This window comes from Microcebus murinus, chromosome 5 (assembly GCF_040939455.1).
Source record: "Microcebus murinus isolate Inina chromosome 5, M.murinus_Inina_mat1.0, whole genome shotgun sequence".
NCBI classification, from domain to species: domain Eukaryota; kingdom Metazoa; phylum Chordata; class Mammalia; order Primates; family Cheirogaleidae; genus Microcebus; species Microcebus murinus.
In genome coordinates, this window is record NC_134108.1 from 99,996,015 (window position 1) to 100,020,865 (window position 24,851).

The window sequence follows — 24,851 nt, forward strand, 5'->3', positions numbered from 1 at the left end:
AGTACTAACACTAAACATGTGGATTTACAACTTAACATGGAATTAGGTTATACGGTACTAGGTTGTTGAAAAAAAATGATACTTTTCTTAGCACACATTTTATCCCAGGGCAGGAAATATTTTATTATGTATAGTTTTTTCCCATTATTAGCTTAAGAAATTTAGATTAATAAATTTTAAGTGAACATTAAAATCATCTTTAAATGTATTATTTTGATTTTAATAACTATTTTTATTATATAACAAATTCATGCCCTTTGTTGATAGCTTAAAATATATAGAAAAGGCAAAAACTCTTATATTCACATTAATATATTTAGATTCATAGGTTATAGACCAATAAATAAATAAATCCAATAATTTGAAACAACTCTACTGTGAACTAGCATCACAAGTATTCTTTTGTATATTTCTCAATCACTGATGCTTTGTACTTGCTGCAAATTACCCACTTTCAGCACAAAATTTCTTTTAAATCTCCTGAATTTCTAGGTTCTGCAGCTGTGTTTTAGGAAACTTCTTCATATGATTAATATATTCTTTAATACCTTGAACACATATAATACAATTAGTATATTATAAAAGCCATTTTGGGGGAACAAATTATCACCAATAGAAACCTTTTATTAAGGCTGCGAAATAGAAAATATACTCTATTTGTCATCAATTCTATAATTCAGTGAAAATTCTGGATCAAATTTAAGTGAACTTTTGGTTTCAAGACCATATCAGTCAGGATTCTGAATTGGTTCCCTAAAAATTGCAGTAACTTCCTTCAGAGTAAAGAAGGGGGAAAAATTAAAAAATAAATAAATTTTAAAAAGTTGCAGTGACATTCTTGTGTGTGTGTGTATCTCACTCACTCTTTTTTCTTTTGCTGAAAATATATATTCAAGCCTCTGCTGTATGCTGTGCTCTTTCTCTGTGATTTTCTGCCTCTTGGGTAACTGCTTTGATTATTTTTGTGTGTGGACAGTTAATAACTTCTGTATGTAAATCAAGCAAAATTGGCTCAAAGAGGAAAGTTTTTTAACTTTTTAATACACTGTAAAAAATTAAATCATTATTGAAATGTGTGACTGAAAGGTAAAAGTTACCTATAATCCCAGTCCGAGAGATAAAATACTATCAAAAGTATAACATGTACTTCCTGTGTTTGCATGTGCACGCATTTATATATGTGTGTGCATGTTCAGACATAAATGGGATTAAAGTACTTACATTTTAGTTTCAACTTGATATTTTCAGTCAGTAATACTTTCCTGCAGCTATAATCTTTGAGGAATGACAAAAGTAGCATATGTAGAGAGGGATATAATACTGTTTAGAAGAACAGATATTTTTTCAGAAGGAAGAAATCAGTGTAAAATGGGATCTTCAGGAAAAATTTCCTAAAGGAGGTGGGACCTGTGCTAGGCCTCGAAGAAAGGGAATGATTTAAATGCCATGGGCATAGGGAAGGGGTTGGCCAGCACAATAATGGAGGAGGAGCCAGGAGGCAGCACTACATGGCAAGTGTGGTTAAGGGTGACCCAGCTAAAAACAAGAGTAAGTTCAGCTTTAGTGTGAACACTGTGTGCCTAGGTAGAATGGCCCAAATTACGGATGCATTTGGAGAGAAGGCATTTGAGCTTGAATTTGAGGCAGTGATCAGCTGAGGGCCATTTGTTTAAGTTTATGAGGCAGAGGAATGAAAGTGGTGTGAGGGCAGAGAAGGGCCTACTATGGTGAGGTCTTGCTATGAGCCAGGGCCTTTTCTCTCTGTTTCTATTTAAAGTAGTCGTACCCAGGATAGGTTGAGGGAGGAAGGATATTTGGAAGGAACCTGCCAGGAACCTGTTGCAGTACTCTAGGGCCAAAATGATGCATTTTGCTGCAGTGGAGTGAAAAAGTAGTAGTCATCTACCATGCATTTTGAGGGAGGCTCTTTTGAGTTTGGGGCAGGTGAGTGTACTAAATTACAAACTGACCCAGCAAGTAGAACAAGCACTCACTGGGGTTCCGGGTTGCCTCTGCAGCTATCCAGGACCCTTAAACCTTTCTGGACCTCAGCCTTTCCTCCTATAGTGAGTTGGGGATTTAGTTTCTAAGTTTCTTCAATGTTCTATGGGGTTTACTGATTTGTTAGTATCTTTCTGCAAATGGACTACATCATACATACATAAACATCCCGTAATTCACATGTTGTCGAAGTTTTCAGGTTCAACAAGCAATTCCTAACATAAGGTGGTTGGTAGATTACCATCGACATTTTGCCTTTTCCATGCAGAAAGGATTGTGCATTTCAATTGTAAGACTTCTAAGAGTAATCAAAATAAGATTTTAAAAAAAATTGAGGTAGGAGTAAGAGCAGATAAGCTTTCATCTTGGTTTGAAAGTTTCATTCCATGATTCTGTCTCACTGAAGAAAGATAAATCTTACGTGTCTTGAGAAGCTGCCAAGAGATATGCTACCACATATCTTTTATAACCTTTAAATGTGCTTCAGTGAAAGCATATGGAGAATTTAGATGGAACTGCAGGCTGCATAAGTAATCCAGCCTTATACATCAAAATGGTATGTGCAAGGGCAAGTTGTGATTGTCCTCGCTAAAAGTATTTTTCGAAGACAGCAACTTCATGTTAATTGAAGTCAAATTTTTCACTGGGAATTCAAATCAACAAGTATATATTGAGATCCTGTTCAACATACTCAACAACAAACAAATTGTACTAGGTACTAGGTCTGAAGAGATATTTGCTTTCCTGTTTTCATTTAGGTAGGATCCAGAAAATGAGTTTATCTGGCATGGAAGTCTGCCTTCTCTCCTTGTTTTACAATAACCAGAAAAAGTTACACCTTCTTGGTAGTGAGATGAGTGACTAATAATATAACTATTCTCTTTTACCTTTTAGAAAAGCTATTCCAGTTAAATTTTAAAATATTGTATTTTTGGAAAATTTTAGGAATAATTCTTTCAAAAGTAATTTTTCCATGTTTGTTCCTATAATACTTTGCTATATTATAATATAGTAAGGTTTAATTTCAGAAAAGCCTCTGAGTATGTTGCAGATTTTTATGAATGTTCCAGAACACTGTTGTTGACACCTAGAGAAACCAAGGAGTGGGTGGAATTGACATATTAAGCAGAAGATGAACTGGACTTGCAGATATAAGAACATGACTAATCCAAAAATGACCTTATATTCATGTGGCAGTCTGAGATCAGGAGAGCATTGTGTAATTTGAGAATGTTCAGTATGAATAAGAGCTATGATAAATCAGCTATGATTATTCAGTGACTTTTATTTCAGAGGTTTGTGTTTTCAGTGTTATAACTATATGATGTCTTTTTTTATTCCAGTTTCATGACAATATGTTATGGTCAGATGAATTTTTTAACTCTCCTTTAAGGTGCTTCTTTTATTTTTTTAAATTTATTTATTGCTAGATTATTATTTTTAATTAATATATATTTTTATCTAGAAGAGTTTGGGAATGACATAAAATGGAGCATATAATACACAAAGTTCCCTTATTATTCTGTCCTCTGTCCCCCACCTCATAATTTCCACTATTATTAACATCTTACATTACTGGGATACACTTGCTAAAATTAATGAACAAATATTGATACATTATTATCTGAAATTAATCATTTAAATTAAGGTTGACTCTTTTCTGTTGTACATTTCTATAAGTTTTGAAATATTCAATATTATGTTTACCATTATACTATCATACAACAGCAGTCCTCATCGTTTTTGGCACCAGGGACCAATTTCATGGAAGATAATTTTTCCACAGACTGTGGAGAGAGGGGGGTGGGGTGTTGTGGGGGGGTGTGGATCAGGTGGTGATGTGCAGCCCATTCCTTAACAGACCACAGACCAGTAACGGGCGGCAGCCCACAGGGGTTTGGCGACCACAGCCATACAGTATACTTTCACTGCCCCAAAAATCTCATGTTCTTCACTTACAAATCTCTTCTCTCTTTCTCCAGAAACCTTGGCAACTGTTGATATTTGTACTGTCTATAGTTTTGCCTTTTCCAGAATGTCATATAGTTTAAATCGTATGTTCTGTAGCTTTTTCAGACTAACATTTCCCTAATCAATATATATTTAAGTTCTCTTCATGTCTTTTTTATGGCTTAATAACTGACTCCTTTAAATCACAGAATAATACTGCGTTGTATGGATGAGCCAAACATTGTTTTCCCAATAACCTCCTGAAGGCTGTCTCAGTTGTTCCCAGTCTGAGTGATTATAGGTGATGCTGGTGTAAACGTTCCCATGGAAGTTTTTTGCATGGACCTGACTTTAGGTGCCTCTTTTAAAATTAAGTTTACATTCTAATATTTGGTTCAAAAGAAGCTAGAGCCTATTGCAAATACAACCATCATTGCCATTAATGTGATCAGTAACTCTTTTCTTAGAAACCTTACATATCTTAGAGTAGGTATTTAGGACCTAAGTTTTACTTCTAGCTTTGCTTCTTTAATTTTTCTTTCACTTCTCTAAATCACAGTGTCCTCAGTTGTAAAATTCAGCTATTTAAACCTTTATCATAAAGGTTATTGTGCTGCTCTATGTGAAGAGTAGGCATTATCATTCTGATTCTGTTGTTTTACTAGGCTGATAATTTATTTCCCCTTTCGTCTTTTTCCAGAGATTTCTTGTAGTACCAGAAATAGAAAAGGACTACTAATGTAGACTTTAATATGCACTGGAATGGGTGATCTGAATAGAGGCAGAGGGGAAAGTGGAATTAGGACAGCACAGAAAATAAGAGCCAAACTTATTTAACATTTAGCCAGTTGTCTTGATTTTGGAATGGGTTTTTGGCCTAAAAACTACCTACTCTCTCTGAGATTCGTAAAATTTGATTACAGTTGTTACAGTTTCTGGTCTTAGATCAGGTAGCCAACAAGGACTTAAATGATTTCTTTTGCCTCAATCCATCCATACATTTTTCCATCCATTCAGCTAGCCAGCCAGTGCTTATTGGGGTCCAGGTAAATCTAAGCAAAGCATTGGCTCAATACTGAGATTTTAGAAGTGAAGCATGGTTCCTATCTTAAAAGAATACATTGTCCGTGAAAGTTAGATATTACTGCCTTTCTTAGTATTTAAGATGATAGTGTAAGGGCAGGAGAGAATGTAATAATCAAATGATGAGTGATTTGGATCATATGGCCAAAATTTATCTCTTTCTTTTGGTTTTTTGAAACAATTCAGGGGAAAGAGAGAGGAATAAACAAAAATTAGATGATATGCATATCTGAATCATCCTCATCCATTCTCAAATTCAAGTAAGTCAGTGTACATAGCTCAAAGAATCTCTGATTTCGTGAGCTTCCTTGACCATGCTATGAATGGCATGTATGTACTGTGTCGTGTAATAGTCAGGGACATTAGCATTATTGCTACAAGTGCTTCCCAACATTTTTCATGTCATGGCACACACAGGAAATGATAATATTTTTATGGCCTTCCAAGGTAAATGAGCAAGGCAGCTTATAGCCAAATACCAGCCTAGGGGTTCTGCTGCCTCTGCCTTGCCCAGCATCCAGAGATTGAATGGAATGAGCATCTCTGCATACCGGTGACATGTTTTCACTCTCCAGACACACTACAGTTTGTACACTCTGTATTAGATTATTCCCAGATTGTGCCTTCTTTGCTGACTCAGGGCTGCATTAATTTCTTTTTCTTATGAATAGTTTGGGCATGTTAATTGTAGTGGCTACATGATAAGTTTTAGGAAGACAATTTATGGAATATAGAGGATCTCAAAGGAAAACATTGGAGTAAAGTATTACTAGAGGTTGGAGACAGCTTTTTATAATGAAAATAGTCTGACTCAGGAATTGGTAGTCCTGGGCTTCAGTTCCAAAATAGTCACCTTTGGCAAATCACTTGTCTTTGAGCCTCCATTTCCTTATCTTTAAAATGAAGAGATTTGAACAAGATAAACTTCAAGCTACTCTCTAGCTCTAATACACCATGATTTCGTATTACCTATAAACCTTTGCTGTGGAGTTAACTGCTTTCCACAGAGTGTCTCCTGTGTGCTGGGCACTCAGTAAATGGTTTCCTGTGCGTGCCCTAGGGCCAGCTTCCTGAGATCAAAGGTTACTGCAAGATGCTGGAGGAATTGGGTAAGGCAAAGACATGAAATGTAACCAAAATGTTTGTACCGTCATAATATCCTGAAAAAAAAAAAAAAAAAAAAACCTAAGATGCTTAATGAAGAAAAGAGAATAGGTACTGGAGGGGGTGTCTGAAAGGAATAAAGCTAGCTGTAATAATTTAGTCTTTCAGATGTTTATGAGTATCTTCGAAATGTTAGTAAAATTGATAGGCTTTGCAGTTAAGAATCTGCCAGCTAGCTAAACACCTCACAATTGTAGCTGGCAACTCTGGCAACCTTAATCTCTGAGAATAAGTTTTCCTAACTCTCACTTCTAGAAACACTTACTGCAGATACATCAACTATCTAAGCATATATACAGAAGCCAAATCTCCATTGTCCAACAATCCCTTTAAGAACTTTTCTTTTTCCACAGTTACCTAAGTCCTTTCTGTCTAACTATGTATTGGGTGGATGAAGCTACATAGTTAGAGAATAGCAGAAAAGATACGTAGGAATGATTAGATAATCAAGGCCTGGATGCATTATATTTCATTTCAAAAAATAAAATGGTAGCATTTGTTCATTCAGTGAATGTTTATTGCTTCTTTACTATATGTCAGATGTTTTTCTAACACCTGACCTCAAGTGATCCTGCCACCTCAGCCTCCCAGAGTATTAGGATTCCAGGCGTGAGCCATCACACTGGGCCATGTCAGATATTTTTCTAGGAGCTAGAAATTCAAACCTGAGGTTCCTGCTATAGTCAGACACAAATAGATATATATACAAACAGACATGCGTACATAGATACATATGAATGATACAGTATTATCAATCTTAGAGGGTTTTTTCAATAAATACATTAGTGACTTATTTGTGATGTTCAAAACACATAAATAAATTCTCCTTTCCTTGCTTCCTATTTTTCATCAGCAAACATTTGAGTCATATGTCAGATACATTAAAAAGAGGACCAAAACTAAGACATGCATTTATATATCAAAAAATACTTCCGAGTAAATAAAAATCCACTTAATAATACCCTTAAGGAAACATGATGTTTCTAATACATGTACAAGAGGATACATATGCACATACATATATGTACATACATGTGTATTTTTTTCTTTATATATACACATGTATGTATAAATATTTTATCTTTACGTGTATATAATTTACATATATATATAAAATATTTGCTTGTTTATGCTCAAAAAGGATACTTGAAACTAGAGGGTAAATAAGGAATAGAAGTCTGTCTTTGTTTCTACACATATGTACATTTGTGACTATGTGTGTGGGGGGATAAGAAAAGAAGGGAGAGGAGAAGGGAAAGAAAGAAGGGGGGAGAAAGATAAGGAGGGGGAAAACGAGTAGTCTTAGAAGGAACCACAGTAGTTAGTAAATTTTACCTTAACTCTCACTGCCCCATCTGTTTTTTCTGTCTTGAGCTATAGTAAGTACACCATTCATTCCATCAACTGATCTATCATTGGAATTGACCACTCACCCAAATCAAACAAAAAAGAATAATTTCAGTTTTAAAAATACAGAAACATCCACAGATATTTGAAGAAGTGATACTTATATGTTCCAACAACCGTGATAAAGATAACTTGCTGAAAGTCCTTCCAAAGCAGAAAAAAATTTAAAATCTCAGGGAATTTTTTTGTTTACTTGCCAGAAACCCATTCCAAGAAGTACCAGCCTGTCTCATTTCAAAATGCTTCCCTTACCAAGGAAGCGGAAGCGGTCATATTCTTTCCCACCAAACTATGAGTGAATTATAATCATTCTACCTCTTGTGGGACAGTGAAGCAGCAAACATCTGCTGTACTAAATCAAAAACCCCACGAATGAAACTGCACCACACTGTGAATCATACGTGGACTCAGATTAAAGGATCTGTGTTGTGTTTACCTTTTTCTTTATTTTCTTTGTAATCTGAAATATGGGTTTGTTACATCTGGCCCCATATTCTAACTGAGGGGAAATATATGGATTCCATTTGCTGACTCCCGCTTTAACATTAAAAAAAATCACAACTTTAAAGCATGTGGGCAATAATAGTTAACAACAGTTTAATAACAGTTTTTGTTTGGTTTATTATTCCTTCACCATTTCACCATTTTCTTTTCCTTTGAAAAGGTGGTACGAGTAAGAAAATGTTGAAGTACACAATATAAGAAGTGAGGTTCCTTAGTTGTAGTTTCAATAACAAAGGAGCAAAAAAGAACATTTTGAACTTTATTTCCAAAAGAAACAAACTTCATAACTACTATTACTGGTCATAATTTTATGTATCATGGGCTATATGGTATTACTAAACTGTTCTAGAGCAGCGGTGCCCAGTTTTTTGGCACCAGGGACCGGTTTCACAGAAGACAATTTTTCCATGCATGGTGATGCGTGGCCCAGTTCTTAACAGGCTGTGGACGGGTATCGGGCCATAGCCTAGGGGTGGGGACTGCAGTTCTATAGTAAGGAAAGGAAAAAAGTATTTCAATTCTAAATTAAAGCTGTGAAAACGTATATAATAGTCTACTTGCTTTAAATAACTTTGTGTCTTTGTCTTTATTTCTTAGAGAGCTGAAAGACAAACTCGAATTATGGATTCAGCTCAATATGCAGAATTCTGTGAAAGTCGACAATTAAGTTTCTGTAAGTAAGCATTTAATTTTATTTAATTATACGTATAAGAGATTGTGTATTATAGATGTACTAGAGTATGACACAATCTGTTTCTTAGCAATTGGTGGATTTAATAATTTGCATAGTTATAACTGTTATGGAAACAACCTGCATTGTGCAGGAGCCTATAAAAGATTTTACCACATTCAACTGTTTTGCAATTAATAGTGTTCAGTAAGTTTTAAAGGGTGTTACTAATACAGAGTGTCATGTTCATATTACTTTTAGTCAGAAAAATTCCATTTTTCTTAATATTCCCATTTGAATTTCTTTTACAGTTTCCTAGTCATATTTACACTAGTATTTCTTATTGTATTTGACTCATAAAGGACTCTAGTAGTACAGTCATGACATTCAAAATCTCCCAATATTAATTATAAATACCAAACTTTTCCTTTATGCATGCTCATATTACCACAAAAGAACATATCAGTAGTCTCTTCCATTTTTGTCTAACCTCCTGCTGTGGCATGCATTCAATATGAGCCAAATTCATTAGTACAAGTTCTCATAACACTAATAACCTAGTGGTAAAATTAGTACTTTTACATCACTGCATACCAGCTTATTAAAAGTACATAAAGACTCATGCTAATGAGCTGGATCATGTAGCAAAATATCCTTACAGCAACAGATCAGTGATGACTAAGGTTCTTGGGGTAAAGGTCAAAGAGAAAGTGTGATGAAAAGTCCAGTTAAAAATATGACGAAGTAGCACATGACCCTGGTCTGAGGGATTATAGAAACAATGGTGTCTTTAAATGAAAAGCTGTTATGTGATCACAATAACAGCATATTTGATTTGGAAAAAGAAAGTGAGAGCTTCTTTATATATTACAAAGTGCAAATAAATGACACATTTCAAGTAGTGTCCCATGTAAATGTCAGTAAAATATAGGAAAATATGTTTTGCAAGATTTTCTTTGTAACTAAATAGACTTTCCAATCTGACTAACAACTTGGCATCATACATCTGTGAAGCATTAAGTAAATGGCACTTCAGATCATGGCAATTTCAGCAAATGAGAGGTTTTTGTATTATAATTTTTAGGTTTAAAAATGGCATTCAAGTCTTTATAAGTATAAATCTCCAGTTTATAAAGAACATTTAGTACAGTTTAACTATTTTTAAAATCATATTTTAAATTTAACTCACTTAAAGGAACAGAAGTATTATTTTACACTAAAACTATTAATAATAGGCTTAAAGTCTCATGCTTTTTGTTTGAAAATCTGATTTTTACTTACTTATTTTTTGTTTTTAATTCAATAATAAACTGTAGTAGGTTAAAAATTGGTATTTCCCCTTTCTATATAAAATAATTATAGTATAAACAATATATTATGCTTGATTTTTTTTCTGTAGAAGGGAAGGATTTGGTCATTTTAAAATATTTGTTTATATGGTGCCCATGAGTACTTTATTATGGAATCTTGGTGGAAGAATCTGTTTTATATGACAGAATACTATAGTTGAGAATTCTTTAATCCAAGTGGGTCAACAAATTCAGAAATCATTCTTGCAGTGGTCAGAATGTTAGATTCTTTTTATTCTTCTCCTTATAATAAATTATCAGGATATAGGAATTGTGGTCTTCTTAAGTGTCTTCTTAAATATTTGATCTCATCAGTCACTGGGATTACCGGTATATTTTAAAATAATGAGTCTATAACTTTATAGGCTAAGGGTAAGCTGTAATATCAGCACACTGATATGACTCATTAATCTTTTGTTTTTATATTTATATAAGTCAGATAGTCATTTCCTTTAACATCTTTTTAAATCTGATATTAATATTGACTCACAGAACTTTCTTTGATTATAATCTTATAATTAAAATTTATAATTGGTAAATTAGTTTCTGATCTTTTATTGTCAATTTTTTATTTTATATTTGGTTTTTATAAACAACTAATATCTAGATTTTCTTTTTAATCAATCACAAAGGCTCTGTGTATTTTAATTGATGAGTTCAATTTATATGTATTTAATTACTGATACATTTGGGTTTGTATAGGCTTGTGAAAAAGCAAATTTACTTTGCTTTTTTATTTGCTTTTTCCCAGTTTCTATGTTTTATTAGATTGATTGGGTTTCTTCATTTCATTTTTTCCTCTACTAGTTTATATATTCCTATATTCTATATGTATTATTTCAGTTGTTATCTTTAGTTTTTGTTGTGCATCCCTGACTTAAAATTTTTTAAATTGATAAGTATTTAAACTTTCCTTCTTGGCCTAATCTTGTTTTTCATGAGACTCTGTAAGGGCTTAAAGCACTCATTTTTGTCTTAAAATGGCTTTATTTTGCCCCCATACGTAAATGATTGTTTAGTGGGGTAGGAAATTACAGGCTTATAGTTATTTGTTAAAACACAATTCCAACTCTGTTGGTAGAAGTCTGCTATCAGTTGGTAGAAGTCTGCTACTTGTTGTTTTGTGTTTTTCCTGTGGGAGCAACTAAGTGAATGAAGATACTGCCGACAGGTCCTCTGCTATCTGGCAAAACGAACAGGCTGGCAAATAGTAGCTGCTCATAAATATGAGTAGAAGGAAGGGAGTAAGGTTTCCTTACTGTGGAAGGTTCCAAGAAAAACCATGCTCTCCAAGGAAAGCTATTTTCATTTAATACAAAAAGCAGTGATTTTTGAAGAGGTTAAAGTTGCAGAGGAATTTCTTCAGAGTGGAATGAGCATTACAGAGAACCCTGAAGGAAGGATCAGGTATAGAAAGACTGGTGAGAGGGATGGGGTAGAAGTGAAATAGTATGCAGGAATGAGAGAATGGAATATTGTAAGAAATTTAAATTTTGTTGGTGATCATTGATAAGAATAAAAAGTGTGTTAAAGTAACTAATCTTAAATTTCCATATGAAATTATTATGTAAAGTTATTTTAAGTCTAGCACACGCTGAAAACCCAGGTAGTTTCAGAAAGCTGATAATCCTGGGAACTTTTGGTTATTGTTTAGGATTCTGTTTACATTGCTAATCAATTTCCAGAATACCCTTTTTGCTGATATGCTGGGAAGAGGGGCAAAGGGAAGGAACTCATTCATTCTGAGGCACCTCACCTCTTCGTGAAAACTGTCATAACTAGGGGTATCTATGCCTCTTTTGCTGGAACCAACAGTACACTGGGGAGGGGTCAGTCTCTGAAGCAGTCCTTCTCTAGGTGACAAGGAGGGCATTAGCCCAGAGAACCTTCACCTGTTAGTGGAATAACAATAACCCAAGTGATTTTTGGAACTTCTGTGCATCTTTTTTGATGCATAGGAAAGTTTGGACCCTACCTTTTTATTAAAGAAATATTTTTTTCTTTCATCCATTCATTCAGTCATTTATTCTGGAGATATTTCTTGTGGGTCTGTTAATACCAGGCACTATTTGAGGTTCTGGGTATACAATGGTGGATGCATGGTCCTTGTCCCTTCATTCTCAGTATTTATAATCTCGTGATGAAGCTACTAAATCTGTTGTTTATGTGGGTAGATCTGACTGAATACTAATAATGATCCATCCCCTCACTTTTAAAATAAATTGTTCGGTGCATAATCACAAAATACCTGTTTCTGTCCTAACGGTCTGTCAAGAGAAGTGAATAAGGTACATTTTATTGATCTTGCCAAATTGCTGCCCATTAACTTTAACTTCAGAAATATTCCACAGATGTTAAACAAGTGTTTGTGAGCTATTGCAGCTTACTATTTAGATGGAATGTTGCATGTCAGATAGTATTTGGAAGATTAGTTACTTTGGGGAGATAGCTCTAAGGGGGATTATCATAATTCTGCCACATTTGACAGCTTTGGATATGTGCTTTGATAGCAGGACTTAATGTCTTCAGTGATTTATTTAAAAGAAAACTCTTGTGTATGTGGAATCCATGAAGATTCTATCTAGAAGGATCAAAACATCATGCTTTGAGTTATCGTTAAGTGTTTTATAGTCCTCTGGGACCAGATTAATCAAAAGAATAATCAGTGGATTTTTATTAAAAAAAGATAATCTTATAGATTTGATAAAATCTTTACTATCAATCTTTTCCCTGCAGGTTACTAGTTAAATTAATAATGTCTAATGAAGGCCCTATATCAAATTAGACTCTGCTTAACACTGTGGCAGTTTAAAGATATTTAACCAAAGGTTCCATATGTGCTTGGTTCTGTATATTCTTGGTACTGTTAGGTATGCAGAGACATGAGGAGAAATTTTAAGCAGTCATGAAAGGCTATCTGATGATGTAAGTGTTCAATAAATGGTTATAGTGGGGAAAGTATAACTATGGCCTGAAGGTAAGGATTCATATGATGGAAGAAGAGTGATGGGAGAGCATTCCATGGAAGGAGGAGAGCAGGAATGAACACAGAAGATTATACTCAAGGCCAAGTGATGGTTTAATAGAAAAGTGTTATAAAGGCAGGTTGGAATCAGTCTGGACAATTTTGAGAGTCGGGCTTAAGAATCTAGACATCTTTGTAATCAGGAAATGTAATCACATGCTTAGATCAGGCCAGATATCAATTAATTTGAAATTCACAGCTTTGAGCCTATTCTAATAATAGACACATTTTGGAAAGTATTAAAAATGCAGTTTCTGTTTGGTCCTTTTTTCATCACAGGTTACTTCTTGCAGGATTTTCTTTCCATGAGAGTAAATTAAGGTTACATCAAGCAAGTACATCTTCCAACTATTGTTATAACATAAACTATGGCCAGTGGTAACTTATTCTGGAATAATGTGAGATGTGTTAAACCTTAAGTGGTTTGATATACTATGTCATATAGCATAGTTACAAAATAAAAGACCCAAATGCATGAGGGATTTCTCGAAAACAACCATTGTGTTGCTTTGTACCTAAGGGTTAAAACTTGGATTTCTTGGAGCTGTGGGCCAGAATATCATGACATTAATAAAGTTCAAAAACATTGCATTTTATAGACATTATTTTTTGTGTGTAATTCTGACTAATCATATTTTTCATTTTTTGATTGTAATGTACAATATTAATAGACTATAAAAATTAAATTTTCTACACTTATATTTTTAATGGCTAGCTAAAAAAGCTTCCAAATTTCGAGACTGGTTGGACTGCAGCAGTATGGAGATAAAACCCAATGTTGTCGCTATGGAAATTCTGGCATATTTAGCATATGAAACTGTGGCACAGGTAAGAATTCTAATCTGTCACATAAGGCCACACATGGCTGGTTTTTCCTTATCTCTGTCCGTGATCAGTTCTTCTATCTGCTGCTCTACCAGGAATGATAGATATGAGTTCTCTCCTGTGACAATTCTATCATTTTCTAGAATTTAGTTCAATTATATTTCTTTGCATCCTCAGCTCTGGCAGGTGTTAGGATAAAAAAGACTTTTTCTTGTAGCTTTATCCTAACCAGAAATAGAATTGCTGCATACTCTTTCTTGGCATTGAATGCAAAGTCCACATCTGCCTTGTTTAGAGATTATTTTTGAGCTTTGAAAAAAACCTTCCTAGGTATGTGAGATGATCTGAATGCTTGCCAAATTCTGAGTCTGGAATCACTGCCCTCTAACAGAGTTTCTCAAAGATTGTGTTTCGCAAAGATTGTGATCTTTAGACCACAATCATCAGCATCTCCTTGGTTCTTGTTTAAAATGCATATTCCTAGACCAGCGGTCCCCAACTTTTTTGGAACCAGAGACTGGTTTCATGGAAAACAGTTTTTCCCCAGGGGTGGGGTGGGGAGTGGAGGCGGAGCTCAGGCAGTGATGTGAGTGATGGGTAGCAGCTATAAATACAGATGAAGCTTCACTTGCCACCTACTGTGTGTCCCCGCCTTTCCTATGTTTCATAGAAGACAATTTTTGCATGGGAGGGGCAGAGTTCTGCAGCCCAGTCCCTAATGGACCACCGACCAGGGGTTGGAGGCCATAGTCCTAGACTACACTCTTAGAGCAGACCTAATAAATTAGAATTTCTGGGCTTGGGTCCTAGAAATCTGTACTAGTGATTATTAAATAAATTTTGAGGGCTACTCCCCTAGAAGTTCAGAATAATATCAATTGTATTCAGATAGGTCCATTCACCAGTCAATGAAAGTGTATGCTCATGTCCACAATATACATTTTTAGTCAAAAAGTATTATCAATCACATTCACAATGTATTGCTTAAAGCTGGGCATCGTGGCTTGCACCTGTAATCTCAGCGCTTTGAGAGGCCAAGGCAGGGGGATAGCTTCAGGCAGGAGGTCGAGACCAGCCTGAACAACAGAGTGAGACCTCATCTCTTTAAAAACTACAAAACTTAGCTGGGTGTGGTGGTGCATACCTGTAGTCCCAGCTTCTCGGGAGGCTGAGGCAGAGGGTCCGCCTGAGCCCAGGTGTTTGAGGTTGCAGTGAGCTATGATGACGTCACTGCATTCTAACCTAGACAACAGAGCGTGACACTGTCTCAAAACAAACAATCAAATGAAAAAATGTATTGCTTCAGTGGTATTCATGGTTACTTTCAGCTGTGTGACTTTATTTCATTGCTCTAATCTTCTAGTTAGTGGATCTGGCTCTTCTTGTGAGGCAGGACATGGTAACCAAGGCAGGGGACCCCTTCAGCCATGCGATTTCAGCAACCTTCATTCAGTATCACAACTCTGCTGAGGTAAGTATCACAAAAAAGTCTGTAACATATCTGTGGATTTTGTCACATCTGGCATTTATATTAGTAGTTTTTTTTAAAAAAAATTATACAGAACTGTATAACTTTTACTCAAAAAGCATTCAATATTCAAACAACTATTTATTGAGCACTTACTATGTGCAAGGCCCTGACAATCCATTTAATACAGTGATTTTTTTTCCCCACCTTTTTCTTGCCTCACTTAGCTTTCCTAGCCCTTCATTGAAAGGGATAGTTATAGAGGACTTCTTATTTACATAGGAGATGACCAACTAGTTTAAGTAATTGAATAATGTTGGAAAAGTTATTTATTTCATTGTACCTCAAAAGATTGGAGGGTAATTATTATTGTTATAATAATAATTCCTGGCATTTATTGATAACTTTCTATTTCAATTATTGATTTGTCTGTAAACATGATTTAAAAAAGGTTGGCTCCATTTATCTTCAGTTTTTAGATTGGCCCTACTATGTGAAAATAATATCCTTTTCAAATCTGGTTTCTGTTGCTGGGATCCTACCTAAGGGACTATAAAGTCTTCTTGCCAATTTTAAGGCTTTGTATAATAACTGTGCACCACTTTTAGTATACACAGTATTCTCTATAAGCAGCATGTGCCTAAAAACTAGAAATGTATTACAATATGTTGAATGTATTTGCCAATATTTGACCTTTTTTATTAATAAAAATAGCAATTTCACATAATTCAACCTAATAACCATAGAAAAGACAGCAAGAAGGTTAATATCTACATGCATAATTGTGAAGTGAATTTTGGATCAAGCTGGGTGAAATATACAACCTGAAAATGACTAAGCCTGTTTTGTATCTGTACCTTAATTACAAATATCTACTCTTGTTAGTATCTATAGCTGAGGACTGTGACTCAAATATTCTTTAAGAAGTAGTTGTAATCTTTTTTAGGTCACAGACCTCTTTGAGAATCTGTTAAAACCTATAAATCCTTTCTCCATAAACATATTCACAAATTTTGCATATAATTGCAGGTTGTTCAGAGACCCTCTGAAGCCATTCTGTGGATCTAGAGGATCTGTGAACCCTGTGGACCCTGGGTTTAAGTATCTCTGCTCTAGGATACTTAGAAAATGTATTAAGATATATAACTTATATAGCATCTTATTAAAAACCAAAAGTCAATTTTATATTTTCTTATTATGCCCCTTGGAGAATTTGATTGACTTGATATCCAAGTAGGGATTAAAATGTTTATGCCCATTAAAAATCCATTTTTTTCTTAGAAAAGAAATACATCATTATCAGTCAGCATACTTTAAAAGTCCCTAAAGCTTACTTAGTTGATTAAACACTATTTGTTTTCTTTATGTTACAAACCCAAATTATGATGTCAAAGAATACTCTTTAAAAGGTCTTTGATGCGTGTTCACTTTATGAATATATGTATAAGTATGCTTTCCATTAACATCAGACAAATTTGTTGTAACATTTCTAATTGAGGAAATTTACTGTGAACATAACAAGACTAGTTTTCTTTTAACGTTCAAGTGATTGCTTTCATGGCTAGGAAAACTCTTTATTTCCTCCCCTTTCTTGGTTCTCAAGGGTGGCCAAGCTGCCCTGGGCAACTGCTTAGCAACCACAGCCGCTGTTCCCAGCTACCCAGCAGTTGAGAGAAATGTCCCATGTGTGCTGGATTTCTTGTGCTCTCTGGGAGGTGGGAACATGAGTGTCAGAGAGCGTCCTGAAAAAATATATGAGTATAAACCCTAGCTTTTTCCTGCCTGGCATACACCCCACCTCCCCTGTGCCTGGTAGTCAAAATGAACATTCGGAGAGAATGAAGGAAGTCTTCCTTCCTGCCCTTTAACACCTGACAAAATCAGCAACCAACATTGAGGGCCTGTACCTCAAGTACTGTACCAAACTGGGTCCAGAAGGGAATTGTATGTTTAGGGAGAAAAAACATTTTGTAAAGCATATAAGCAAATAAAAGAACAAACAATTTAAGAAGAAGATACTGATTTCCAGATGAGTGACCCAGACAGAAAGTACAGAAGTAAAACAAACAAACAAATAAAAACATCTCTAATTATAGTCAAAGACTTCAGAAATCTGAGCGGCTGAATGTTAAATAAGATAGGACTTTGATGAGAAGGTAGAAGAGGGGAGAATACTCTAGGACTCAGAGGCAGCATAAGTACCATTGTACAGGGGGAAAAGCCCAACTGTGTTTAAAATGTTCAAGCAAAAGATTCATTGAGGTGGAATAGTAGGAAGTTCAATTAGAAAATTAAGGCTCAGCTTTGGGAAGCTGAGGCAGGAGTATCACTTGAGGCGAGGAGTTTGAGACCAGCTTAAGCAACAGAGTAAGACCCTGTCTCTACAACACATAGAAACATTATCCAGGCATGGTGGCACGTGCACCTGTCATCCCAGCTACTCAGGAGGCTTGAGTGCGGGAGTTTGAGGTTGCAGTGAGCTCTGATGACACCAACTGCACTCTAGCCTGGGCAACAGAGGAAGGCCTTGTCACAAAGAAATAAAAAAGAAAGGAAAGAAAATTCAGGCTCAGATTGTATAGGGTATTAGACTGCTGGAGTTATTAAGGAACAATTAAAGATTTCTTCACTGAAGGGTGATTAATTCAAAAGGATGTTTTTAAGAAGATCCAAGTGGTGGTACTACTATGTACAGTGAATTTGGAAACTCAAGGCATGGGGTTGATATACAATGCATTGTATTTTAAGGAGTATCATTCTTGAGCACTAACCATAATGAGGAGCTGAGCTAGTTAATCTTGGATTCCCCATACTAGATTAGGAAGTTTAATATTAATTCAAGTTAATTTTCTAAATTTTTTTTTTTTTCATTTCAGCATATTACAGGGGTACAAATGTTAGGTTACATATATAGCCTTTGCCCTACCCAACTCAGAGCTTCAAGCATGTCCCCAGATAGTATGCACCACACCCACTAGGTATGTATAGACCCATCCCCCATCCCCACTCCTATCTGCCCAACAACCGATGACTGTATGTGCTAGAGGTGCACTTAAGTGTTGATCAGTTGATACCAATTTGATGGTGATGCAAGCACCACCATACATGTGGTGTTTGTTTTCCCATTCTTATGATAGTTCACTTAGTAGAATGAGCTCCAGCTCTATCCAGGATAATATAAGAAGTGCTATTTCACCATTGTTTTTTGTGGCTGAGTAGAACACCATTGATGGGCACTTGGGTTGTTTCCACATCTTTGCAATTGTGAATTTTGCTGCTACAAACATTTCAGTGCAGATGCCTTTATTATAGAATGTCTTTTGTTCTTTTGGATAAATGCCTAGTTGTGGGATTGCTGGATCAAATGGTAGTTCTATTTGTATCTCTTTGAGGTATCTCCATACTTCTTTCCACAGAGGTTGCACTAGTTTGCAGTCCTACCAGCACTGTATGAGTGTTCCTATCTCTCCACAACCATGCCAACATTTATTGTTTTGGAACTTTTTGATAAAGGCCATTCTCACTGGAGATAAGTGATATCTCATTGTGGTTTTGATTTGTATTTCCCTGATGATTACAGATGTTGAGCATTTTTTCATATGTTTGTTGGCCATTAGTCTATCTTCTTTTGAAAATGTTTTGTTCATGTCCTTTGCCGACTTTTTGATAGAGTTTGATTTTTTTTCTTGCTGATTTTCCTGAGTTCTAATATAGATTCTAGTTATTAGCCCTTTATTGGATATGTAACATGCAGATATTTTTCCCATTCTGTAGGTTGTCTGTTTGCTCTTGCAGTATTTTCCTTGGTTGTGCAGAAGCTTTTTAATTTGATCAGGTCCCACTTATTTATTTTTATTGTTGCTGTGATTACCTTTGGGGTCTTGTTCATAAATTCTTTGCCTAGGCTAATGTCTATAAGAGTTTTTCCAACATTTTCTTCTAGAATTCTTATAGCTTCACGCCTTAGGTATTTGTCTGTTATTCACCATGAGTTGATTTCTGTGAGAGGTGAAAGGTGTGGATCCTGTTTCAGTATTCTACATGTGGCTATTCAGTTTTCCCGGCACCATTTATTGGATAAAGATTCTTTTCCCCAGTGCATTTTTTTTTTTTTTTTTTTTTTGCTTTGTCAAAGATTAGATGGCTATATGAGGATGATTTTATATCTGGGTTCTTAGTTCTGTTCCATTGGTCTATGTCTCTGTTCTTGTGCTAGTACCATGCTGTTTTAATTGCTATAGCCTTGTAATATAGCTTGAAGTCTGGTAAATTAATGCCTCCCAGTTTGTTCTTTTTACGTGATTGTTTTTGCTAAATGGGGTCTTCTCTGGTTCTATGCAAAGCATAGAATTATTTTTTCTAAATCCTTGAAAAATGATGTTGGTATTAATAGGGATTGCATTGAATCTGTAGATCACTTCGGGTACTATGGATCGGGCAGTATTTTAGTAGTTTAGATCGGGTAGTATTTTAACGATGTTGATTCTGCTGACCCATGAGCATGATATGGTTTTCCACCTATTTACGTCCTCTGCTATTTTCTTCCTTAATGTTTCATGGTTCTCCCTGTAGAGGTCTTTTACCTCCTTGGTTACATGTATTCCTAGGTATTTTACTTTCTTTATTGCTATTGGAAAGGGTATTGAGTCTTTGATTTGGTTCTCAGTTTGACTGTTGTTGGCGTATAGGAATGCTACTGATTTCTGTACATTGATTTTGTAACCTGAGACTGGTGAACTTATTTATCCACTCCAGTAGTATCATGGCAGAATCTTTAGGGTTTTCTAGATATAAGATCATATTGTCAGCAAAGAACGATAGTTTGACCTCTTCTGTCCCCATTTGGATGCCCTTGATTTCCTTCTCTTGTCGATTTTTTTCCTAACATTGTTTATATATATGAAGCAATGATCTCTAGGAGCTGTGTTGTTTTTTCAGAAAAAAAGTCATACCAGATTAACTTCATTCCCTCTTGTTTGATAGTGTTTCTAGGTAAACAGATCGAGGAAATACTGTTGAAACTAGTGTCTGAATTTCAGCAAGGCATTTTGCAAAGTCTAACGTAATGTTGTTTCTTTAAGAGATGGGGGTCTCACTATATCGCCAAGGCTGGAATGCAGTAGCTATTCATAGGTGCAGTCATAATGTACTTCACCCTCAAATTCCTGGGCTCAAGTGATCCTCCTGCCTCAGTCTCCTGAGTTGTTTTGATGACAGGCATGAACCACTGTGCCCAGACACTTTTTTGAATACATTCTAGAGACTTAAGGGCCAATAGATAGTATGATTAGAATGGTGGATAGGATGAGGAACATGTAGATAAATATTGCCATACATGAAAAAGCTTTTTATTTGCCTATAAATTACTTAGGAGCCAATATTGTGACATGACTGATAAGGGATTTTTTTAAATTTAGTGTTTAGGCACCATCCTATAGGATGGACATTGACACAGTGGAGCATCTCTAAAGGAGAGCAATGGGGTAGAGGAGCAGGTGCGTGAAGCAGGTGTGTGAACCTAAAAATATGTCTCATAATAAGTGGTTGAAGGAACTTGGGGTATTCAACCATAGAAAAGAAGAGGCTATGAAATAAAAATCTTCAAATATCTCAAGTGTTTCCACATGAAAGAAAGAACAGACTTGCAGTGATGGCAAAGGGAGGGAGGGAGGGAAGGAAAGAGGAAAGAAATATGGGGAATGTCTAGAGGAATCTACATTTATTCTAAGCCATTGAGTTTGAATTACTAGGAAAATGCTGGTCTCCATTGACACAAATAATGTCTGAAAGGCATCTGGTTTGGGGAGAAAGTGTAGGGGTTCCTTTTGAGACATGTAAATTTGAAATGCTAGCAGAAATTCCAAGTAGAAATGTCTGTATCTGAAAAAATCAGAAGTTTTAGAAGCTGTATAAGACAAATTCTGATTTGTCTAAATGAGTACACAGATTAAAATTTAACATATTTAGACCCATGGAGCAAGATGAGGGTATCGTTTCTATGAACTAAATAAGAATAAATTTTACATTTGTAAGCTGCAAATAGCATTAAATTCATGAGACACTAAAGAAAATCTAATGTCAGTAGAAGGCCTGGTCATTTTATTTCAAAGCCATACCTCTTTGGGCAGGGGTCTTGCATGAAGTCCTGCCCCAGACTCTCCTGAGCACGCACCTCCTCCTACACCGACAGCTCCATCACCTGAGTCAGAGCACTCGGAAAACTGCATCAGGATCCCTAGAGAATGGCAGTGCTACACAAGACTCAGCTAAAACCAAGCAAAGGAAAAGAAAGAAGATCAGTGATAATTATTTTTCTGGTGCAGAGTTAAGAGGATCTCTTTGAGTTCTTTTCAAAGTTCTGAAAAATGTGCTCTGTTTTTCTCAGTCATATTTTTAGAAGCAGCTAATTTACATTCAGCCATACTTAATGGCTTCTGCTTATACCTTTTTAACAGCTTTCTTCTGGATAAAGCAAGATATTGACTTTTTTCCCTAACATTTTATTATAAGCAATTTTAAGCACACGGAAATTAAAAGAATTATAGAGTAAACACCCTATCTCTACCACCTAGATTCTACAATTAACATTTTATTATATTTTCACGGTGTTTATTGATACTAAATATTTACTATATAAACATTTACTGTATCTGTTCATCTAATCATCCCTTCATCTATCGGTTCATCTTATTTTTTTTATATACTGCAAAGTATGTTTTAGACATCAGTAAATTTCATGCCTAGACTCTACATTATGCATAATTTATGGGGTTTCTTAAAGGTAAAGTGTACACACGGTGAACCACTTGACCCTTAAGTGTACCATTTGATGAATTTTGACAAATGTATAAACCTGTTTTTTCTAAAATGCCATCAAGATATGGAACACTATCCTCAGCTCAGAATTCATGCTTCCTCCCAGTCAATTCCTGACACATCCTTACGCAGCCAGTGTTCTGATTTTTTCATCATAGATAGTTTTTTCTGTTTTAGAAGTTCATATAAGAAGAATATAGTATCTACTCTTTTGTGTGAAATTTCATTCATTTGGGAGGTTTTTGAAATTTATATTTTTTCAGTATAATTATCTTCCTCTTTATAAGTATAATTTATTCTTCTTTATTGCTAACTTATATTCCATTATATGACTATATCAGTCCATTCATTCTCATGGTAGTAAATATGTAGGCTGTTACCAGTTTTTAAAGTATTATGAATAAACTTGCTATGAATATTCTTGTATAAATCTTTAAGAAGAAATACTTCCATTTTTCTTAGGTAGATAGCCAGGAATGAATTTTCTGGGTCTTAGAGTTAAATATGTGTTAGGTTTTTAAAGAATCTGCAAGACTTTGTTTCCAAAAAGGTTGTACCATTTTATACTTCCACCAACAATCTGTAAGAGTTCCAGTTGCTCCACATCCTCATTGGCATTTGATGTTGTCCATGTTTTTACTTTTAGCCATTCTGATTAATGTTTACTGGTAACTTACAGTCTGAGTGTGCATTTCCTTGATGACTAATGGTTTTTATGTACCGATTGATCATTTGTATATATCTTCCTCAGAGAAGTATCTCCTCAAGTACTTCACCCAATTCTTTGGAGGGAGAGGCAATTGGCTTTTATTATCAATTTGCAAGAGTTCTTTATGTATCTTGGATAAAAGTCTTTTGTCAAATACATGTTTTTCGTATATTTTCTCTCAGTCTGTACTTACCTATTTATTGTCATAGTGGTATCCTTTGATGAGCAGAAATTTTGAATTTCTGATAAAGTCTTAATTTATCCAATTTTTTAAAAATGTGTATTGCCTTTCTATGTCCTATCTAAGAAAGCTTTGGTTACTCTCAGGTCATGATGATATTCCCCTGTATTTTCTTTTGGAAGCCTCATAGCTTTAGTTTTTACATTTAGTTCTCTTAATCTAGTCATATTAACTTTTGTATCTTGTCTGAGTTGAAGCCAAATTCAATTTCTTATGGATATAGAGTTATTACAGAGCTGTTTGTTGAAAAGACTCTGTTTTATCCCATCCAGTGGAAGAAAAGCACCATTGCTTTGATAGATTTATTGAAAATCAAGTGACAATATACCAATATGGATTTATATCTGGAATTTCAATTGTGCTTTGTCAATTTATTTATTAGTTATTTTGCTAGTATCACCCGTTTTGATTACTGTAGCCTTTATTCTAGGTCTGAAGGCAGGTAATATAAGTCTCTAAACTTTGTTATTTTTCAAGCTTAATATGGATATGCTGTGTTTTTCACATTTCCATATAAATTTTACAATCTGCTTGTTAGTTACTACCGAAGAAAAAGGAAAAAGAAAAACCTGGTGGGATTTTGAAAGGGATTGTGTTGAATGCGTAAATCAGTTTGGAATATGAATACTTTAGCATTACTAAGTCTCACATTCCATGTCTCTCTATCTCTATAAAACCTCTCTTATTGAAAATAATGTTTGTCCCGAAGTCTCTTTAACTGACTAACATAGTTATCTCTGCCTTACTGCAATTACTGTTTACCTGGTATATGTTTTTCTATCCATTTTTTTCAACATATTTGTATCTTCATACAGGCATAGCTCAGAGACATTGCAGGTTCAGATCCACACAACCACATAAAAGTGGTCAATATCACAGTAAAGCAAGGTACATGAATTTTTTTATTTCCCAGTACATATAACCATTATGTTTACACTACACTGTCATCAATAAGTGTACAATGGCATTATGTCTACAAAATCAATGTACATACCTTAAGTCAAAAATACTTTATTGCTAGAAATGCTAACAGTCAACTGAGCTGTCTAATCACTTTGTTGTTGGAGGTTCTTGCCTCGATGTTGACAACTGCTGACTAATCAAGGGGTGGCTGTGGCAATTTTTAAAAAATAAGACAACAGTGAAGTTTGGTTGACCCTTTCATGAAAGATTTCTCTGTAGCATGGGATGTTGTTTGACAGCATTTTACGCTTAGCAGAACTACTATCAAAATTGGAGTCAGTTTTTTCAAACTCTTCTGCTGCTTTATCAACTAAGTTTATGGAATATCAACATTCTTTCTAGTCCTTTCAATAGTGTCCGCAGCATCTTTACCTGGAGTAGATTCCACTTAAGAAACCATTTCATTTGCTTATCCATAAGAAGCAACTCCTCATCAATTCAAGTTTGATCATGAGATTGCAGCAATTCAGTCATATCTTCAGGCTCTACTTCTAATTCTAGTTCTTTTACTGTTTTCACCACATCTGCAGTTACTGCCTACACTGAAGTCTTAAACCTCTCAAAGTCATCCACGAGAGTTGGAATCAGCTTCTTTCAAATGTCTGGTAATGTTGATATTTTGACCATATCTCATGAATCAAAATGTTCTTAATGGCATCTAGAATGGTGAATTCTT

General features: G+C 35.1%; 1 protein-coding gene across 3 annotated transcripts in view; it reads left to right on the top strand.

The window, feature by feature from the left end:
* The window catches only part of SUPT3H (SPT3 homolog, SAGA and STAGA complex component), a 426,870-nt gene that overhangs the window by 325,531 nt on the left and 76,488 nt on the right, over positions 1 to 24,851 (top strand). For all 3 annotated transcript variants that reach the window (XM_012743354.2, XM_076003315.1, XM_076003316.1), the window contains 3 exons: positions 8,707 to 8,782; positions 13,869 to 13,981; positions 15,342 to 15,449. In XM_012743354.2, coding sequence (XP_012598808.1) covers positions 8,707 to 8,782; positions 13,869 to 13,981; positions 15,342 to 15,449 — 297 coding nt within the window. The remainder of the gene's footprint in view (positions 1 to 8,706; positions 8,783 to 13,868; positions 13,982 to 15,341; positions 15,450 to 24,851) is intronic.